The sequence below is a fragment of the Pleurodeles waltl genome, chromosome 11 (genome assembly GCF_031143425.1).
Source record: "Pleurodeles waltl isolate 20211129_DDA chromosome 11, aPleWal1.hap1.20221129, whole genome shotgun sequence".
NCBI lineage: Eukaryota > Metazoa > Chordata > Amphibia > Caudata > Salamandridae > Pleurodeles > Pleurodeles waltl.
The window spans coordinates 737,287,233-737,305,003 of NC_090450.1; the positions used below are offsets into that span (position 1 = coordinate 737,287,233).

The window sequence follows — 17,771 nt, forward strand, 5'->3', positions numbered from 1 at the left end:
GAACTTTCTGTCACCGAAATGTGAGGAAAAAGTGTTTTTTGGCCAAAGTTTGAGGTTTGCAAAGGATTCTCTGTAACAGAACCTGGCCAGAGCCCCACAAGTCATCCCATCTTGGATTCCCCTAGGTGTCTAGTTTTAAAAAATGTGCAGGTTTGGTAGGTTTCTCTAGGTGCCGGCTGAGCTAGAGGCCAAAATCCACAGCTAGGCACTTTGCAAAAAAACAGCTCTGTTTTGTTTGGGAAAATGTGATGTGTCCACATTGTGTTTTTGGGCATTTCCTGTTGCGGGCGCTAGGCCTACCCACACAAGTGAGGTACCATTTTTATTGGGAGACTTGGGGGAGTATTGGGTGCAAGGAAATTTGTGGTTCCTCTAAGATTCCCGAACTTTCTAGCAATGAAATGTGAGGAAAATGTGTTTTTTTGGCCAAATTTTGAGGTTTACAAAGGATTCTGGGTAACAGAACCTGGTGAGAGCCCCACAAGTCCACCATCTTGGATTCCCCTAGGTTTCTAGTTTTTAAAAATTTGCAGGTTTGGTAGGTTTCCGTGGGTGCCGGCTGCGCTTGAGGCCAAAATCTAAAAGCTAGGCACTTTGCAAGAAACACGTCAGATTTCAATGTAAAAATGTGATGTGTCCATGTTGCGTTTCCTGTCGGGAGCATTAGGCCTACCCATGCAAGTGAGGTACCATTGTTATCGGGTGACTTGGGGGAACACAGAGTAGCAAAACAAGTGTTATTGCCCTTTGACTTTCTCTACATTTTTTCCTTCCAAATGTAAGACTGGGTGTAAAAAAGACGTCTATTTGAGAAATGTCCTGTAATTCACATGCTAGTATGGGCACTCCGTCATTCAGAGATGTGCACATAACCACTGCTTCTCATTACCTTTTCTTGTGCCCATTTTGGAAATACAAAGGTTTTCTTGATACCTATTTTTCAATCTTTATATTTCAGCAAATTAATTGTTGTATACCCGGTATAGAATGAAAAACGATTGCAAGGTGCAGCTCATTTATTGGCTCTGGGTACCTAGGGTTCTTGATGAACCTACAAGCCCTATATATCCCTGCAACCAGAATAGTCCGGCAGACGTAACGGTAAAATGCTTTACAAAAAAATCTGACATGGCAGGAAAAAGTTTCAGGGTAAAACGTGGATAAAAATGGCTGTTTTTTTCACCTCAATTTCAATTTTATTTTTATTTGAGCTGTTATTTTCTGTAGGAAACGCTTGTAGGATCTACACAAATGACCCCTTGCTGAATTCAGAATTTTGTTTCTTTTTTAAAAAATGTTTGCCTTCCGGGATCCAACATTGGTTTCACACCCATTTCTGTCACTAACTGGAAGGAGGCTGAACGCACAAAAAAAAAGTAATGATGGGGTATGTCCGAGTAAAATGGCAAAATTGTGTTGAAAAATGTAGCTTTCTGATTCAATTCTGCCTGTTCCTAAAAGCTGGGAAGATGGTGATTTTTGCACCACAAACCCTTTGTTGATGCTGTTTTCTAGAAAAAAAACACACGCCTTCTTCTGCAGCCCTTTGTTCCCATTTTTTTTTTTAATGACATTTTTGCTGTATTTTGGTTAATTTCTTGGTCTCCTCCCGGGGAACCCACAAACTCTGGGTACCCCTAGAATCCCTAGGATGTTGGAAAAAAGTACACAAATTTGGCTTGGATAGCTTATGTGGACAAAGCGTTATGACGGCCTAAGCGCAAACTGCCCAAAATACCCCAAAAAAGGTTCAGCGCAGGAGGGGGAAAGGCCTGGCAGCAAAGGGGTTAAGCTACTATAAAAAGTAATTGTGTTCTCTGTACATAATGTGACAGAAACTAAACATCTGTAGGGTAACAGGCGTTATTAAGGATGCACCCCTTTGTCTTTAGTGTTGGGTCAATAGGTATCCTTTGTCACCAATATGTTGAAGTAACTCTGATCCAAGATGACCACCATAGGAGATGACAGGCTGCTTTCTTTTTTATAGAGGCCATCATGGATGGGGCATGTTATTTAAAGGAGCATTTGTTTTTCCTACATCCTCTTGGGGCCGTGCAGAGACCCATATTGATTATGTGGGCACTATTCCAAGAGGGTGCGTCCACTATACCCCTCTCATGTTACTGGTGGCTTCCCTGCAGGAACACTAGTTCTTCTTTAATCAAATATGCCCTAGAAGCAAAAAGCGTGGTGAATGAAAATGACTGAAAACTAAATAAGAGGGTGACACTTCAACTTCCCAAGACCTTCTCTCCTTCATAAATTGATATACAATATGAACTCTGCCCGGTACAGTGCACCCAGTTTTTTAAGTGCATCTCACGATGGTGGTGTCTCTGTAGGAATACAAATGCTTTGGCTGGGCTTTGAGGAAAGTATCAAGAAGCCCTCGGCATAGTCCCCTTGCCATGCTACGTGAGCATAAATAAAGCTGCACTGCGGGTCAACTCGGGGCAGTTGCATCATCGAGGCATCATAGGAGGCAAATAGACTGTGTGCTGTGCGTCTGCCTGTGACAAGATTCCTGGAGAGTTCAACCATCAGCATCCATGAGATGGACTCATTTACGAATCAACACTACAAGATGTACGCTCTACCACCACCTGCTCAATCAGCAGTGGTGGTCGTATTCATCCTTTTTTTGTGGGTCTCAGATTACCTTTCTAGCTTCTTTGCCTCACGGCTCCCAATTTCCATAGATTGGGGTGCTCTGTCTCGGAAATTCTATGGCATTTTGCTTTTAGAAAATGTTTTTATGTTTTCTTGAATCAAGTGAAAAAATCCTCCTTTGTGAAAACCGTCTCTAACTATGTCACAATTCTCAGGTTTGTATTTCACAATAGGATTAAAGGGCCCACCAATTTAGCAAAATGTGTAAATATTTCTTAAATCCTGCATTAACACTCCCATGACTCCTCTGAGATGCAAATAATATTGTAGGGCTCCTCACTGCACACTGTGAATACATTTCCATAGTAAATAAAACATTTAAAAAGCTTAGTGTCCTTTGCTGAGTGCGTGAACGTCCATGAAGTGTTGCAAAATATAGTTTGGTGTATTTGTTGCGACATTCCAGAACTACTTCAAAAGCATAATCGATGTTTTTTACAATATAGCTAGTGGAATTGGCTTTTCCTCTTATTGAACAAAGGCAGTTCTCCTCCACTCGCCAAGGAGATGATGGTCTCCACGGCACAAGGCTTCCACGCTGGAGACATCTCCATGGTCGTCCAAATGACGCAGCTGGAACTGCATGGCCAGGTGTTTGGTCATTGCTTTCAGGGTGAAGAACGCAGCAACCAGCTCTGAAGCGAGGAACATCAAGTAAATGGAGTGAACAGCTATCTCCAGGGGCAAGAGTAGGATCTCTTGGTCGGTCAGGAGGAAGAGTAGGATAGGCAGCTGTATCAGAAAAGACAAGAGCAGGAACCCAGCTAGTTCTGGTATCTGAAATACATAAGCAACATGTTAGGTCGTGTAAAGAATGTGGACAGCAGTCTGGTTCAGAAGTATTTTCGTGTCTCTCTGGATGGTCATTTGTAGGTATAAGAGATAGGTCTCAATGCAAATTTGGGGTCTGATTTACGAATGAAAGGGTCAATTTGTACATGTTGTGTTATCATAGCATCCACATTGCAACCCAGATACTTTATAGCACTTTGACACATACAATAATTTAGCACAGCACAAAGAGGCCAGTTCCAACGGAAACTTAGAAATCCTGCCTCATCCTACTTCATTAATATTCATCCAGCACGATTTCCAGACATGGAAGCCTACAAGGGACATCAGACCTTCATCAGTACATTGAAAGTGCCGCAATAGCAATAAGAAATATGGCTGAATGTAGAGGAAGAGCATGCTGCCGCCCATGGAATGTCTGTTTCCTCTTTCTGATACCCACCTAGGCCATACTTAACAGAGGAAGCTATCCCCATGGGCAGCTTCCATTTTGCAAATAAAAGCACGTTACCGCTGCCATCATTAACCTTTTAATGGTTTGATACATTTCCCTGAGATTCTAGGGATTGGGGATGGCCCTTTGACGCCCTTTTCAAGGAATTGCAATGTTGAAATGGTAAGCCATAATGTGCACTTACAATACTATTGTAGTATATTGCTTATCGGGACTTTGAAAACAACAGAGGTTGCCAATTTGATCAGCACAGGCTTTACAAATGCATAAACCCATTGGACATCTGGCTCTCAGTCCTTCATATCACTCTCTAATAGGACTATACCTTGACTAAGGAGAAACAATCTCCATGAACATGTGAACCTCCGAATACCTTTTGATGGACCAATCAAAAGCTTTAGACGTTAATGACTGTGCACGTATACTACTACTAGCCATACAGGAATGCTTTTAAGCATGTTACAGGTACATTCAATCCTTGGTCTTTTCTCATCGCTAGGTGTGCCTCCAAGATTGTTTCCAGTTTAAATACAATAAACGTTACTGAAAATAGTTTGGCACACATTGTGCAGTAGAGTGCCAGACACTTTGCAAAGTCTGACAGGCCATCTTCCAATTGTTGATTGTTTTTTGCAGGTATTAAACTGAGAATAATGTGTCTTTGTCTGTATGCTGCTTGCAAATAAATCCCCACACACTTAGATGTCATTGAAACATGGATGAGCTATTTATTAATTTTTTGCCATAAGAATGTTTACTTCACTATTCTTTCAAATTAATGTCACACCACAGGCTCTGTTCTCAAAACAGCAGCTATGTCAAGATGGCATTCAAATACAGAACCATCCAAACATTTTAGCTATCTTTTTTTATAAATATGTAATAAATAATACTGTTCTGAAGAGTCAGTCATAGAAGTTTTATTCGATTTCAAAGAATCATAAAAGCATACAAAACACAAACATAAGCATCTGCAACACAACCCTAAAACCTTAAAATCAGAAACAAGTAACATTTCAAAGATCAAATAAGCATACAGAGCATAGACATATATAGCACATCCCTAGCACCTCACAATCAAATAAGATAAGATAAACATAAATACATTTTAAAATACACTTGTGGCCATGACTAGGATCTTTATACATACATTAGAACATTTATATTGATGGCGTCATAAAGGCAATCTACCCATGTCGCTTCCTAATCAGAATTGCACCCCGAATAAAATTAAGGATTACATGACACAGTTCCAACGAATCCAATGAACAGTGCAGAGTAAGGTCTTCTTGATGTGTATCACGCCTGTACAATCTCTATAAAGGAAGCAAAAAGGTTGATCTCAGAGAGTAATAATGGGGGCAAAAAAGTAAAAAATGGACAGTAGATTGCTTTGTTATGTTATCACAAGGACATGGGGTAAGATCTTCTCCCAACCTCCTTGGGTAGGAAAGGCTACTAAAAAATGCACTGTGCCCAGCAGTAGTCTTGTCAAGTAAAACCCGTACTGAGATTTTAGAACAAACAACAAATAAGGTTGAATCTTTAGGGCAGCTGGAATTAATGATAAGTTAGTTGACACAAATTGTCGAGCATTGGGTGCCACATCTTATCTAAATATGCTACCTTAATGTGGCTCTTTGCAAAGGGGGTATGGAGGTGGAGTTATCAAAATAATCAGAAAGCTCCAGATCAACCGGGACACGTCTGACATAACTTACCCAGGGAATGTTTGAGTTGTTACACAAGGACAGACAATCAGAAATAATCTGCCTAGAAAATTCCAATTCAGGGGGAGACCATATTTTTAACCATTACAACAAGGGGGCAACAAAGATGGAGTCTTCTAGGTAGGTAGAGCCCAGCTCTGAGTGACAAAAAAAGTTGAGGTCCCTTTAGGAAACATAACAGTATTCTAAGGAAGGGGTTTTCAACAATCTGGAGTTTTGAACAGTCACAATGTCCCCACACACCCGCCCCATAGGTAGTGTCGCGTAGGTGCTCATTATGCTAATGAGGCTACTGGATTTGGGCGGCAGAATCACATGGATTGTGGGTACTGACTATGACTCCACAGCATATGATGCCTGTCGGTTCTCCGGCTAACTAGCAGCGACTCATCTCTGGTCAAGATGATTGTGGCAACCGGGCGCATGACAAGGAAGACTCCTCAGGGGAATCGTGGTCAACCCAAGTCTCACATAGGCAAAGACAACAGAGGCAGAATATAGTTCAATAAGGATTTATAGAAGTAACTGCATTTTAGACAAAAAAGCAGTTATTGTAATAACTAGGATGATAAAACACAATAAAAGCAAGCAGGTGGCTAAAAGAGTGAAACACAAAAACATTCCTACCATACTGTCACTAACAGTGATCAATATTTCTTCTACCTACACTATGTTTGAGCACAGCGTAATAAGCCTAATCCGCCCTTCAGGTTTCCTCTTAGGAGAACATCATCTCTCATACCTGGAAAAAGAAGTCTGTAGTCTATAGAGACACTGTCCCCATGTGGGTTTGGGGTTCAGCTGTCTAAGCAAGTAGCTGTAGTGAAGCAATCTGCAAACAGCATACAGTCATGGTCATCTGGCTGGAATCTCCCTCTAACGCGTTTGGGACAAAGGGGTGTTTTTATAATAAAACAGCTGACATTCTAAGAAATGGCCCCCACTAATGAGTGTGTGTTTTTCTGTGAACGTTGGAGACACAGCATACCACGGTTGTCGGCAACCCTATCTGACTGTAGCCTTGGAGAAAGCACAGAGTGAAATAAATGCCCTACTAAGAACGTAATGCTTTCCTAGGCGAAAGGACAATGAGATAGAGAAAATAACACAGCACCGCAAATGTGGCTATTGATAGAAAAATAAAGTGATGCTGAATAAAATATAACTGGGTTAAAGTGCACAGCGGCAGGCCTAGTTAGTTAAAATAACGTGTCTAAAATATGGCTAACATAGCTTTACAACAGCTCCCCTTGCCGGTCAAAGGTCGTTAAAAAGCTCAAGTTAAAATAAGCCTAATAAAACCCTATTAATAAAAGCATATAAACATATATGTCAATAGTGACAAGTTAAGAGAGCAGGAAAAAAGGACAATGGAGAAACCACAAGTGGCACAAAAAAGGCCAAATTCAGTATTCAGTGTCATTTTGGAAATCGCCTATTACATCAGGGACACTTGGAGCCAGGAGACGCTCCACTTTCCCAGGTGATAAAATATCCAGATCAAGCCCAAGGAAAACCACAGAGCACTTGTGTTCCAAAGCCTGAGCTCCAGCTGAGGCAGCAGCATTCCGTGTCATGCTCACCGTTGAATTAAGAGTCGCAGAATCCACGAAGGGCAACTCATGAACAGCTTCCTATTGCAAACGCACCCTCAACGCGCATGTCTGGTAATGAGACCTCATTGAGAACACCAACAGATCAGGGTCCAGTGAAAGTAAACGCTGCATAGAAAGATAGACTTCTAGTGTACATTCAAAGAGTTACCAGAGGCATCGAAACATGGGCCCCACACAATCCAAAAATGGTCAGAATGACAAAGACCAGTCACACTCCAGTTGTTCCAGGAATGGTGTGCCAAAATACTGCATCATTGTTCACGACACAGTTGCGCTGGCGGAAGCGCTTTCAGTCCTCCTTGCTGTGAAAGGAGCCATTGTGCAGAAAACGTAGCAACAGCAAAATGCCACCTATTTTAGCCAAAGTAATCGGAAATCCCCCGAAAACACTCAAAATTATTGAATGTATGGCTGAAGGTATTAAGCTGAATTCTCGCTAAGAGAACAGCACCATCCGCATAAAGAAGCAATGAAATAAAATAGTTACCAATTCTCGAGTAATCTAAGTTCTTCTTCAACAAAAAGGCCTCTAGGTCATTTGTGTAGAACAAAGAGGGGGCTAAAATACACCCCTGGCGGACTCCTTCAGATGAGACAATAGGGCCTGTACAATCACAGCCAGGGCCACAGTGCATTTTCACCGAGGTGTTAGCGTGCAGCCTCTGTAGAAGTAGCACCAAATGTTCCTCCATGCCCATATCCCCCATCATGGACCAGCGCTTTTCTTGATTGACAGTATCAAAAGCATTCGACAAATCCATGAAGGCCAGATGTAATGAGCCTTTCATGGATTTTGTGTATTTACTAATCATGAGTGCTAAATTAAGACACTCTTCAGTTGTCCTGAGACCTTGTCTAAAACCATACTGGGGCCTGGCAAGTATGTTAATTTCACTGGCCCACAACTCCAAATGGGCTAGAAGCACCCTGCCCAAAGTCTTAGCTGTTGCACCAATCAGGGAAATTGGCCTGTAGCATACTGGATCATTCCTGTCCGCTTTTTTTATAAATCGGGATAACAATGGCCTCTTTCCAAGAAGCAGGGAATGGACCACTGATAGCAGGCAGCCCTAAAAATATTGGTGAGCATTGGTGCCCAAAGGGCAGGGTTATTTTTAAGTAAATCAAGAGGAACCCCATGGGGGGGCCTGGTGCTTTCCCAGACAAGCCCTGGTAAATAGCAAGCTTGACCTCCTTAACAGAGATAGATTAACTTAGAAGCTTAGCTTGATCCCTCTCTAATGGTGTAAAATATCTGTATCCTCTACAGCATTTGTCTTGTCATGGGGGTTAAAAATATAAGCAAAATGATCAGCCCATGCTGTCCCTGAACTCAGACAAACAATGTTAGATTCTGGGAACTCAGAGAAAAACGAGCGGTTAATAACCTCCCAAAACAGCCTTGAACCCTTAAGGCGTCTGGCTGCCAATAGATCGAACCAGGCTTCAGATCTAAGGGCCAGATGTAGCAAGCCTTTTGCGCCTCGCAAACTGCGAAAAACGCAGTTTGCGAGGTGCAAAAGGCTGAACGCGATGCACAACCTCAAATTGCGAGTCGGTACCGACTCGCAATTTGAGGCTGCAAATCGCAAATAGGAAGGGGTGTTCCCTTCCTATTTGCGACCGCATCGCCATGCAGAGTTGGTTTGTGTCCGCGAATGCGGTCGCAAACCAACTCGCAGTTACCATCCACTTGAAGTGGATGGTAACACATTCGCAAAAGGGAAGGGGTCCCCATGGAACCCCTTCCCCTTTGTGAATACCAAAACAAATATTTTTTCAGAGCAGGCAGTGGTTCTATGGACCACTGCCTACTCTGAAAAAAACGAAACCAAATGGTTTCGGAATTTTTTCTTTTTGCAGCTCGTTTTCCTTTAAGGAAAACGGGCTGCAAATAGAAAAAAAAAGACTGCTTTATTTAAAAGCAGTCACAGACATGGTGGTCTGCTGTCTCCAGCAGGCCACAATCCCTGTGAGTGCAGGGACTCGCTATGGGGTCGCAAACTCCGACCCACCTCATTAATATTCATAAGGTGGGTCTTTGCGACCCCATAGCGAGTCGCAGAAGGGGTCTGAGACACCTTTCTGCATGCACTTTTGCGAGTTGCAATTTGCGAGTCGCTATCACTCGCAAATTGCAAGTCGCAAAAAAAAACCTACCTACATCTGGCCCCAAGTTCTTCCCTTTTTGCTACCATGCAAAAGATTTGCGTAAGATATGTAAGATATGTGTTTTTCCTGCGGCAATTACCATGGTCCCATCTCTTGGGGTCATTTGCAAAGCCTCCTTTAGATGCTTATGGGCTCTAATACAAGAGCTATCAAACCACTGATGGGGCCAAACTGATGAATTAGGAGGTTTGACCGTGAGCTCAGATGAAATAGCTCGACATAGTGACTCAAAGTTCCTAATCGGGTCCTTAGGGGAGGGCTTGAGTAACAAACATTATTTACTAGCAGTCTATTTTCCTGAACAATTTTAACTTCAAAAGCTTTTGGTTTTATCTGTTCCCATTTTATTCTTAGGCAATGGTTAGCATTATACTTGATTAGTATTAAAGGGATATCTTGTGTCCAACTCTCAGGGCTGATCTTTAAACTAGCTATGAATGGATTGTGGTTGCTAGCTCAAGTTGAAACAACTCTAAAATTCCTAACCAAACTACTCTAGTTACTAGAAATTAACATCAAATCAACTGAACTTGATTTGTTTCCTCCCACAAAAGTGGGTAAACCCATAAAGTTATTCTTAACGCAATCAGACAAAAAGTTTAAATCATTAGAAATAACAATATTATTTAGGGCATTACCGTACTGAGAGCGTTTAAAATAGGTTAGGTCTTGCCTGGCCTTATTTTCCAGGCTGCATACCCTTGTATTAATAAAAAGACAAACTGCACAATTAAAATCACCAACCCACAATATAATATACACAGGGAATTGCTTACCAAAAGTGCCCTCCCAATTGACTCATTTAGTGAGCCTGCAACACTGCTATTGCTGTGGTCAAACACATTATTATAAACATTTACCATCTGTAAGTCTGCAAGAGCCACCGCCCTAATCCATAACAATTTGAACCAGGAAGCGAAGCACACAGGTTTAACATTCGCCTTTCTACATTTATGAGAGATGAAAACTGCCATGCTACCCTTTGGCTTCCCAGATAGTACGGTATTGCAGGATTACAGAAAGAACGGTACCCATTAATATACAAATCTACAAGGTACAAAGTATCTTGGAAACAGATAAAATTATGGCCTATAACAAAACGGATCCTATCCTCATTTCCCAGCTTTGATCGAATCCCCGCTATTTTTCCAGGACAGCACCTTAAGACTAGGGTTTTGTTCACCACACGATAAAACAACATGTTTCTTGGGACATGATGATATTAGCACATTTTGGGGCAAACAGTGTGAAGCATCCACCAGCGGGATGGAGCCAATGGCAGAAGGTATACCTGATGCAGCCAGAGCTGGGGATGCTTGAGGTGGTAGGCATCACTCAATCTCCTCTAGGGCAGCTTGCGCAGAAAAGCGGTTCATATGAAAAAAACTGGGAAACAGGCATCTGAGTTACCTGATGGTCGAGAACCCTCTGGTTGACAGTGTGACCTCTCTGTGCACCCTTTTTTGCGTGTACAAGAAGCCCAGTGCTATGGCTCTCATATGGCCATATGTGTGCAATAGGTGACTTAATGAATGTAAAAACTGCTTCACCAACCCCTGTGTTCTAAAATTAACAACCACTCAGTCCCTGCCCAGTGTTACAGATTTATGACCAATGGCCGCCACTCGCCTAACTCTGAAAATTTCAAATGAAAGGTCTCTAAACCGCAATCCATTAGAGCCAAACCAATGTATAACTTTCGTTTTAATGACTCTTCAGGTTCCACTGCCCCTCTAGAGAGGGTAGGTACTTGGTCCAAAATTATGAAATACGGAGTGGAGTTGGGGGGAAGGTTTGGATGCGAGGCCCAACCCTCCCCTTTAGCTTCATTTGTCTGTCCGTAGTTTTAGAGTGGAAATTTCCCAAAGAAATTATAGGACCAGAAACCAAATCATCGCAAGGCCCCTCCTGGCGATTAAACAACAGACGGTAGATCTCACTTAGCAAAAAGATCCTTTTTAAGGGCTACAACTAGTGACTTTATTAAACAGTTCATCATGACACGCCCTAACAAGGGATCCCAAATGAGCCAGGGATTCACCTTAAAGGTTGGCCATAGCCATTGAGTCACTACAAGCACCCCTGGTCTGTGCCTGATAGCCAGACTTTTGATTTACGGGTGGCTGGTTATTGCGTTTGGTCCTTTTTGATGGAGGTGAATCCGGGCATGGACTGAGATCTATGACAGCCACTGTTGGAAGACTGCCTGACTCAATAACATCACCCCCCTGCAGTACTTCTAGATTACTGACCCCCAAGTCAGTATCACAGATATGTGTGGCTTGCCTGGGCAAGTCAATTGCGCTTGCATCATTATTCTCCAATACTCCATGAGCAGTTGCCAAGTTAGTGAGAAGCGACTTTACACCTTCAACAAGCACATTTTGCACCAAAGGAGCATGTGGAGTAGGCTGGATCAGGGACGATCTCCTTGCAGCATTAATCCTTTCCTCCATCCACCCGATATCAGTGTCCAAAGCACCCATTACCGTTGTCAAATAGTTAGTAATAGGAGGTGTATTAGTTGAGGTAGGGACGGCCACTGCCATCGTCTTCAGAGATCCAGAACCTTGCAGTTTTATTTTGCCCATACTCTGTTATTTAACTGAAGAGAAAATAAATTTACCAAGAACGCAAAAGTACACCCGGCAGCAAAGGGGGGGAGGGGTGACAAAGTTTCACGAGCCGCGTCCAAGAAGAGTTGTTTCTTAGTCCAAATAGGTGAATCTAGAGGTCCATAGTTTTGCAACAGACTAAAGCATTTTACCTGAAGACTAATTCTAAAACATAGCTAGGTTATTCAGAATAAAGTGGTTAATCTTTTATCATATCAAGTGTGCATGTTTTACATCAACTATTTTACTCAAGTAGTTGGAATGGACAGTGCTAATAAAATTTGTTTTTTTGTGCTTCCATACAAAACAATATCATTATTTGTTGTTGAATAACATTTTTCCTTGGATTTTGTGAATGTGTATCCTTTTTTTCTTTAGAAGTTTTAAAAGTGATCAACTTTGTATTAGTGTGTTTTAAAATAACAAAATACTGAAAAACAAATACAGCCAGAGAATGAATGTGCTGTATAGTGCTCCATGTTTTGTTTTTTTCTGCATAATTCCAGTGGACCTGCTTATAAATGATTGGTTTCAGCTCGCCAGATAATCCAGTAACAGTCTTCTGCCGGCCACACTGAGTTACTGATCCACCATTACTAAACCCTGCTGTACAGGTTCTGTGCAGGAGGGTTAGGGTCTGATGCGGGATAAGTGTGCAAACCTCTCAAGTTACCCAGACTAGTTTTTTCATTATGTGTGGCATCTGTTTAGGCTTTTATAAAACTTTGTTGTACAAATCACAGAATTCAAAGAAAACACTCGGGAGCATATCTATGAAATGTGCTGCACTTTTCTTGCGTCCCTTAGTGCCCCCTCTAATTCCCCCATGTGTGTGCTGTATTTAATATACGGCGCAGCATGCCGGTAGTTAGGAAACTAGCATCAGAATTTTTTATGCTAGTTCAGCGCTTTGCAGGATTAGCATTAATTTTTTTTACTCTAATCCTGCAAAGCACCCAGAGGCCCATTGTAACCAATGGGAGCCTCCTTTTAACACCTCCTCGGAGCAGGCGTTAAAAGTGCTGAAACAATGCCGCAAAGAAATCTCTTAGATTTCTTTGCTCCATTTTATCGGCCTCTCTAATGGAGGAATGCCCCCTTTGCACACATTATGCCCAGTGCAGGAATAATGTAGCGTAAAGGGTTACAAAGTGGGGCAATGCATTCCTTGGGCCACTTGGTAAATATGGTGCGGCGTTTTTGGCTATCTAACGCTACAGCAGTGTAAATCAATGACGCTAATGTGTCGTTAGAATGGCACTAGGCCCTCTTAAATCTGGGACTTGGACTAGATAAGCTACACAAACATGAACCTGGAAAAGTTGAGAGTTCTGCCTCTGCATACAGTCAATCAATCAATCAGCATATTTATAAAGCGCGCTACTCACCCGTTAGAGTCTCAAGGCGCTGGGAGGGGGTGGGAGCTACTGGTCGAAAAGCCATGTTTTGAGGCGTTTCCTGAACGTCAAGAGGTCCTGGGTCTGGCGTAGCTGGAGCAGTAGTGATTTCCAAGTCTTGGCGGCGAGGTGTGAGAAGGAGATTCCTCCGGCAGTGGAGCGTCGGACACGGGGGCCAGTGGCAAGGGCGAGGCTGGCGGAGGGGAGGTGGCGTGCGGGGGTGTGGAAGGTGAGTCTGTTGTTCAGGTAGGCGGGTCCTGTGTTTTAGAGGGCTTTGTGAGCATGGGTCAGGAGCTTGAAGGTGATCCTTTTTGGTCTGGGTAGCCAGTGCAGTTCTTTGAGGTGGGGGGAGATGTGATTGCGGCAGGGTACGTCAAGGATGAGGTATGCAGCTGTGTTCTGGATTCGTTGTAGCTTTGATTGCAGCTTGTCTGTTGTTCCAGCACAGAGGGCGTTGCCGTAGTCCAGTCTACTGGTGACCAGGGCGTGGGTGACGGTCTTTCTGGTCTCGACGGGGATCCACTTGAAAATCTTACGGAGCATGCAGAGGGTGTTGTAGCAGGAAGAGGAGATAGCGGCGACTTGCTGAGTCATGCTGAGAGTGGGGTCCAAGATGAAGCCTAGGTTGCGAGCGTGGGTGGTGGGCGAGGGTGCGGTGCCTAGAGTCTTGGGCCACCAGGAGTCATTCCAAGCTGAAGGGTTGGGGATGAAAATGAGGACCTCCGTTTTGTTGGTGTTGAGTTTGAGGCGGCTTGATTCCATCCAGCTCGAAATGGTGAGAAGTCCGTTGTGGAGGTTGTTTTTAGCAGTAGTAGAGTCGTTCGTGAGGGAGCGGATCAGCTGGGTGTCATCTGCGTATGATATTATGTTGATGTGGTGTGTTCGAGCGATGTTGGTGAAGCGAGCCATGTAAATATTGAAGAGCGTGGGGCTGAGTGAGGAACCTTGGAGGACATCACAGATGATTCTGGAGGCTTCTGACTGGAATGGTGGAAGGTGGACTCTCTGGGTTCTGTTGGTAAGAAATGATGAGATCCAGTTGAGGGCTTTGTCGCGGATTCCGGTGTTGTAGAGACGTGTATGTAGGGTGTGATGGCATACCGTATCAAAAGCAGCGGAGAGGTCCAGTAGGATGAGTGCTGCGGTTTCGCCTTTATCAAGCATGATCCTTATGTCGTCCGTGGTGGCGATGAGTGCGGTCTCTGTGCTGTGGTTTTTTCTGAATCCTGATTGGGAGGTGTCGAGGGCATGGCTGTCTTCTAGGAAATGGGAGAGTTGGGTGTTGACGACTTTTTCGATGAACTTTTCCGGGAAAGGGAGGCGGGAGATTGGTCGATAGTTCTGTGGGTCCTCCGGGTCTGCCTTGGGCTTCTTCAGTAGTGCGTTGACTTCTGCGTGTTTCCAGATTTCTGGGAAGGTGGCTGATTCGAAGGAGCTGTTGATAGTTTTGCAGCGGTGGGGAGCGATGCTGCTGCTTGCCTTGTTGAAAATGTGGTGGGGGCAGGGGTCCGCTGGGGATCCGGAGTGGATGGAGGCATGATGTGTGCGATGTCATCTTTGTTGGTGAGGGTCAGGTGTGAAGGAGGTTAGTGTTGTCGGGGGGGTCCTGTGTCAGGGCGTCCGGCTTGAGGGTGTCAGTGGTCAGATTGGGTTTGAAGCTGTTGTGGATTTCTTCTATCTTGCTGCGGAAATGGGTGGCGAGGGAGTTGCAGAACTCTTGTTGGGGTTGGAGAGGTCTCTGATGATGCTGAAGAGTTCTTTACTGTTGTGGGCGCTGTTATCTATGCGGTTTTTGAAGTGGGTCCTTTTGGCGGTACGGATTAGCTGGTGATGCTTGCGGATGGACTCCTTGAGTGCGATGTGGTTGTGTTTGCTGGGATCCAAGCGCAGGGCCTTCTCTCCTTTTCGGCATTCTCTTTTGGAGATTTGTAGGTCGGGTGTGAACCAGATGGGTTTGGTGCTGTGCAGGGAGTTTGACGGTTTATTGAGAGGTGCGAGGGTCTTGGCGCAGTCTGCTAGCCAGCGGTGCAGGTTGGTAGTGTTTTTGTCGGGGTGCGTGGTTGTAGGTGGTGTGGTCTGGGCGAGGGTGGAGATCAGTTCTTCTCTTGAGATTTTGCTCCAGTTGCGTCAGGGTGGTGGTGTGCAGTGGTGGTGGGTAGCTGGTTTCTGATAGGAGAAGTGGATGCAGTGGTGGTCTGTCCAACTGAGCTCAGTGGTGTGACTGAAGGAAACGTGGCTGTTTGCAGCAAAGGTGGGGTCGAGAGTGTGGCCTGCCGTCTGAGTGGGCGAGGTGACGAGTTGGTTGAATCCGAGGTTGGCGAGTACAGCAAGTAACAAATGGAGTTTGAGGAGTTTAATAGAGCCATATCTTATTTCACTGACATATCATTTGAGTTACACTTAATATTGACAGCTTTTAAAAATTAGAAATGTTATTCCCGTCTCAATCCTAATGAGCTTCAATGAAATGACATTACATTTGACCTTTGAGAAATTTGAATTTGAACCTTCAACCCACCTTTTCTTGTAGGTTTCCAATGTACCCGAGGTACAGTCGCAGGACCTCCACTACGGTGATAATCACGACTGCCGTAACGAGAAGAAACTCATAGTGGTAGGGCAGCAGTTCATACTAGAAAGAGGAAAGAAGGGCATTGTTTTGAGAAATAAAACATCTTCCATGTAAACATTTCTGTATCTGGCATTGAAACAAGCCGTTATAAACATTTCCTAGTGCACAGGCAAGAGTCCTTTATCATTTTTTTGTTCTGAAAGTCAGCAGGTCTCGTTTTCCATAGAATGCTTTTATCACCTCTTTCGTTCTTAGAGGCAACATGTCTCTGTATCCAGAGAGAGGAACAATACGGAATCCCAATGTGAAACTAAAGGCAAAGGTTTCAGGGAAGTGCTCATCTTCACTAGAGCAATTCAGAAGACCAGCGTTCATGATGTTGACATCTCTGTTTTGTGGGTTTCGTTTTAACCAGTTGGCATTCATCCACACATTGATGGCCAGGACGTAGATGAGTCACTTAGTAGATATGCACCCTTGGTTTTTGTGAAGTTTAAGAATTGCTACTGTGTTCTACCAAAACATAGTTACACTGACCCACAAAATATTGACTCCAGAATATCGACTATATTGTTTAAAGTAAGGACGTATAAGTGCATTCTTAACACCACATCGACATACCTTAACAATGTATTTATCTTCAAGGTACATAGAGATGGAGTTAATTGTAATTTTATATTCACTTATATAGTGGTAGCTGATATTTTGCAGTCTATTTTTATAAGTTAATATTTGTGATTTTTGTATTCTGAGATATAACCCAGCATAGTTCTAAGTAAATTACAAGTGACTTTTGCACTGTAGACTTTTGCCTATTTTTGCATATTGGTAGGATGTCCAGCTTCAGGATAGGAACCAAAGCACCTCTGTAAATTTGGGGTCTGTTTCTTAAACAAAAAAAAAACAGAAGGCCAGGGACAGAACAGCTGTCTCTTCCCAAACTCACTAAACTCCCAGAGTTTACCCTCAGGAGCCCTAGTTAAACTCTACCTCTGTACCACGAATAAACTGCACACATAGGCACAGGGTGGTGTAGGTGGCTGGAGACATGGAGACTAAGAATTATCAGCACAGAGCCAGCTTCTATAAACAGTGGTGTAACAAAACTTGAGGGGGGTCCTTGCAAAGTACCTGGAGGGTTCCCCCACCTGTCTGTACCCAGTCAGGAGCTGACAGGCCAGGGGCCCGCCACCTGTGCACAGTGCTGATCCAGTCAGTGTACTGTGCTGAGGGGCCCCATGCACAGCGGGGGCTGAGGGTCAAATGTTATACCACTGTTCTGTACCCGTAGATGTGAAAAAACTGAAACTGAACTTTCCACAGGGATCAATTCTGAGGTTTCTCAGAGGATTGCAGTCATTGTCCCTTTATTCTTTTCTGCCTGAAGAGATCATACCTAAGCCCATTAAGATTATTTAATCATTCATTGGTAACTTCTCTAGATAGCAGTGGAGATGGTTCAATACCCCAGCCAAATCATTAATTCCCCCTTATCAGTGAATGATTTTTAGGATGTCTGAATATGCAGTTGATTAACTTCCATGTGTCATCAATTAACGGCATATTTTCTCACTTGGCATCACTTGTAGTATGTCTGGGTGTAGGAAGTTCACTGTAAATAGTCCATCAATCATTGGCTCATCTTTCCTGGCATCATTCCTGATATGTCTCAGAGCCGGTATTTCACACTTCATATTTGTTCATTCATTACCTCACCTCTGTCTCCAACCTTATTCTAATCAATATGGAA

General features: G+C 43.5%; 1 protein-coding gene across 1 annotated transcript in view; it reads right to left on the reverse strand.

The window, feature by feature from the left end:
* Positions 1–595: 595 nt before the first annotated feature.
* LOC138266077 (transmembrane protein 17B-like) overlaps positions 596–17,771 on the reverse strand; it is a 253,061-nt gene continuing 235,885 nt past the window's right edge. The window contains exons 3-4 of the mRNA XM_069214437.1: positions 15,968–16,081; positions 596–3,450 (exon numbers count right to left, since the gene is read on the reverse strand). Coding sequence (XP_069070538.1) covers positions 3,142–3,450; positions 15,968–16,081 — 423 coding nt within the window. The 3' untranslated portion in view covers positions 596–3,141. The remainder of the gene's footprint in view (positions 3,451–15,967; positions 16,082–17,771) is intronic.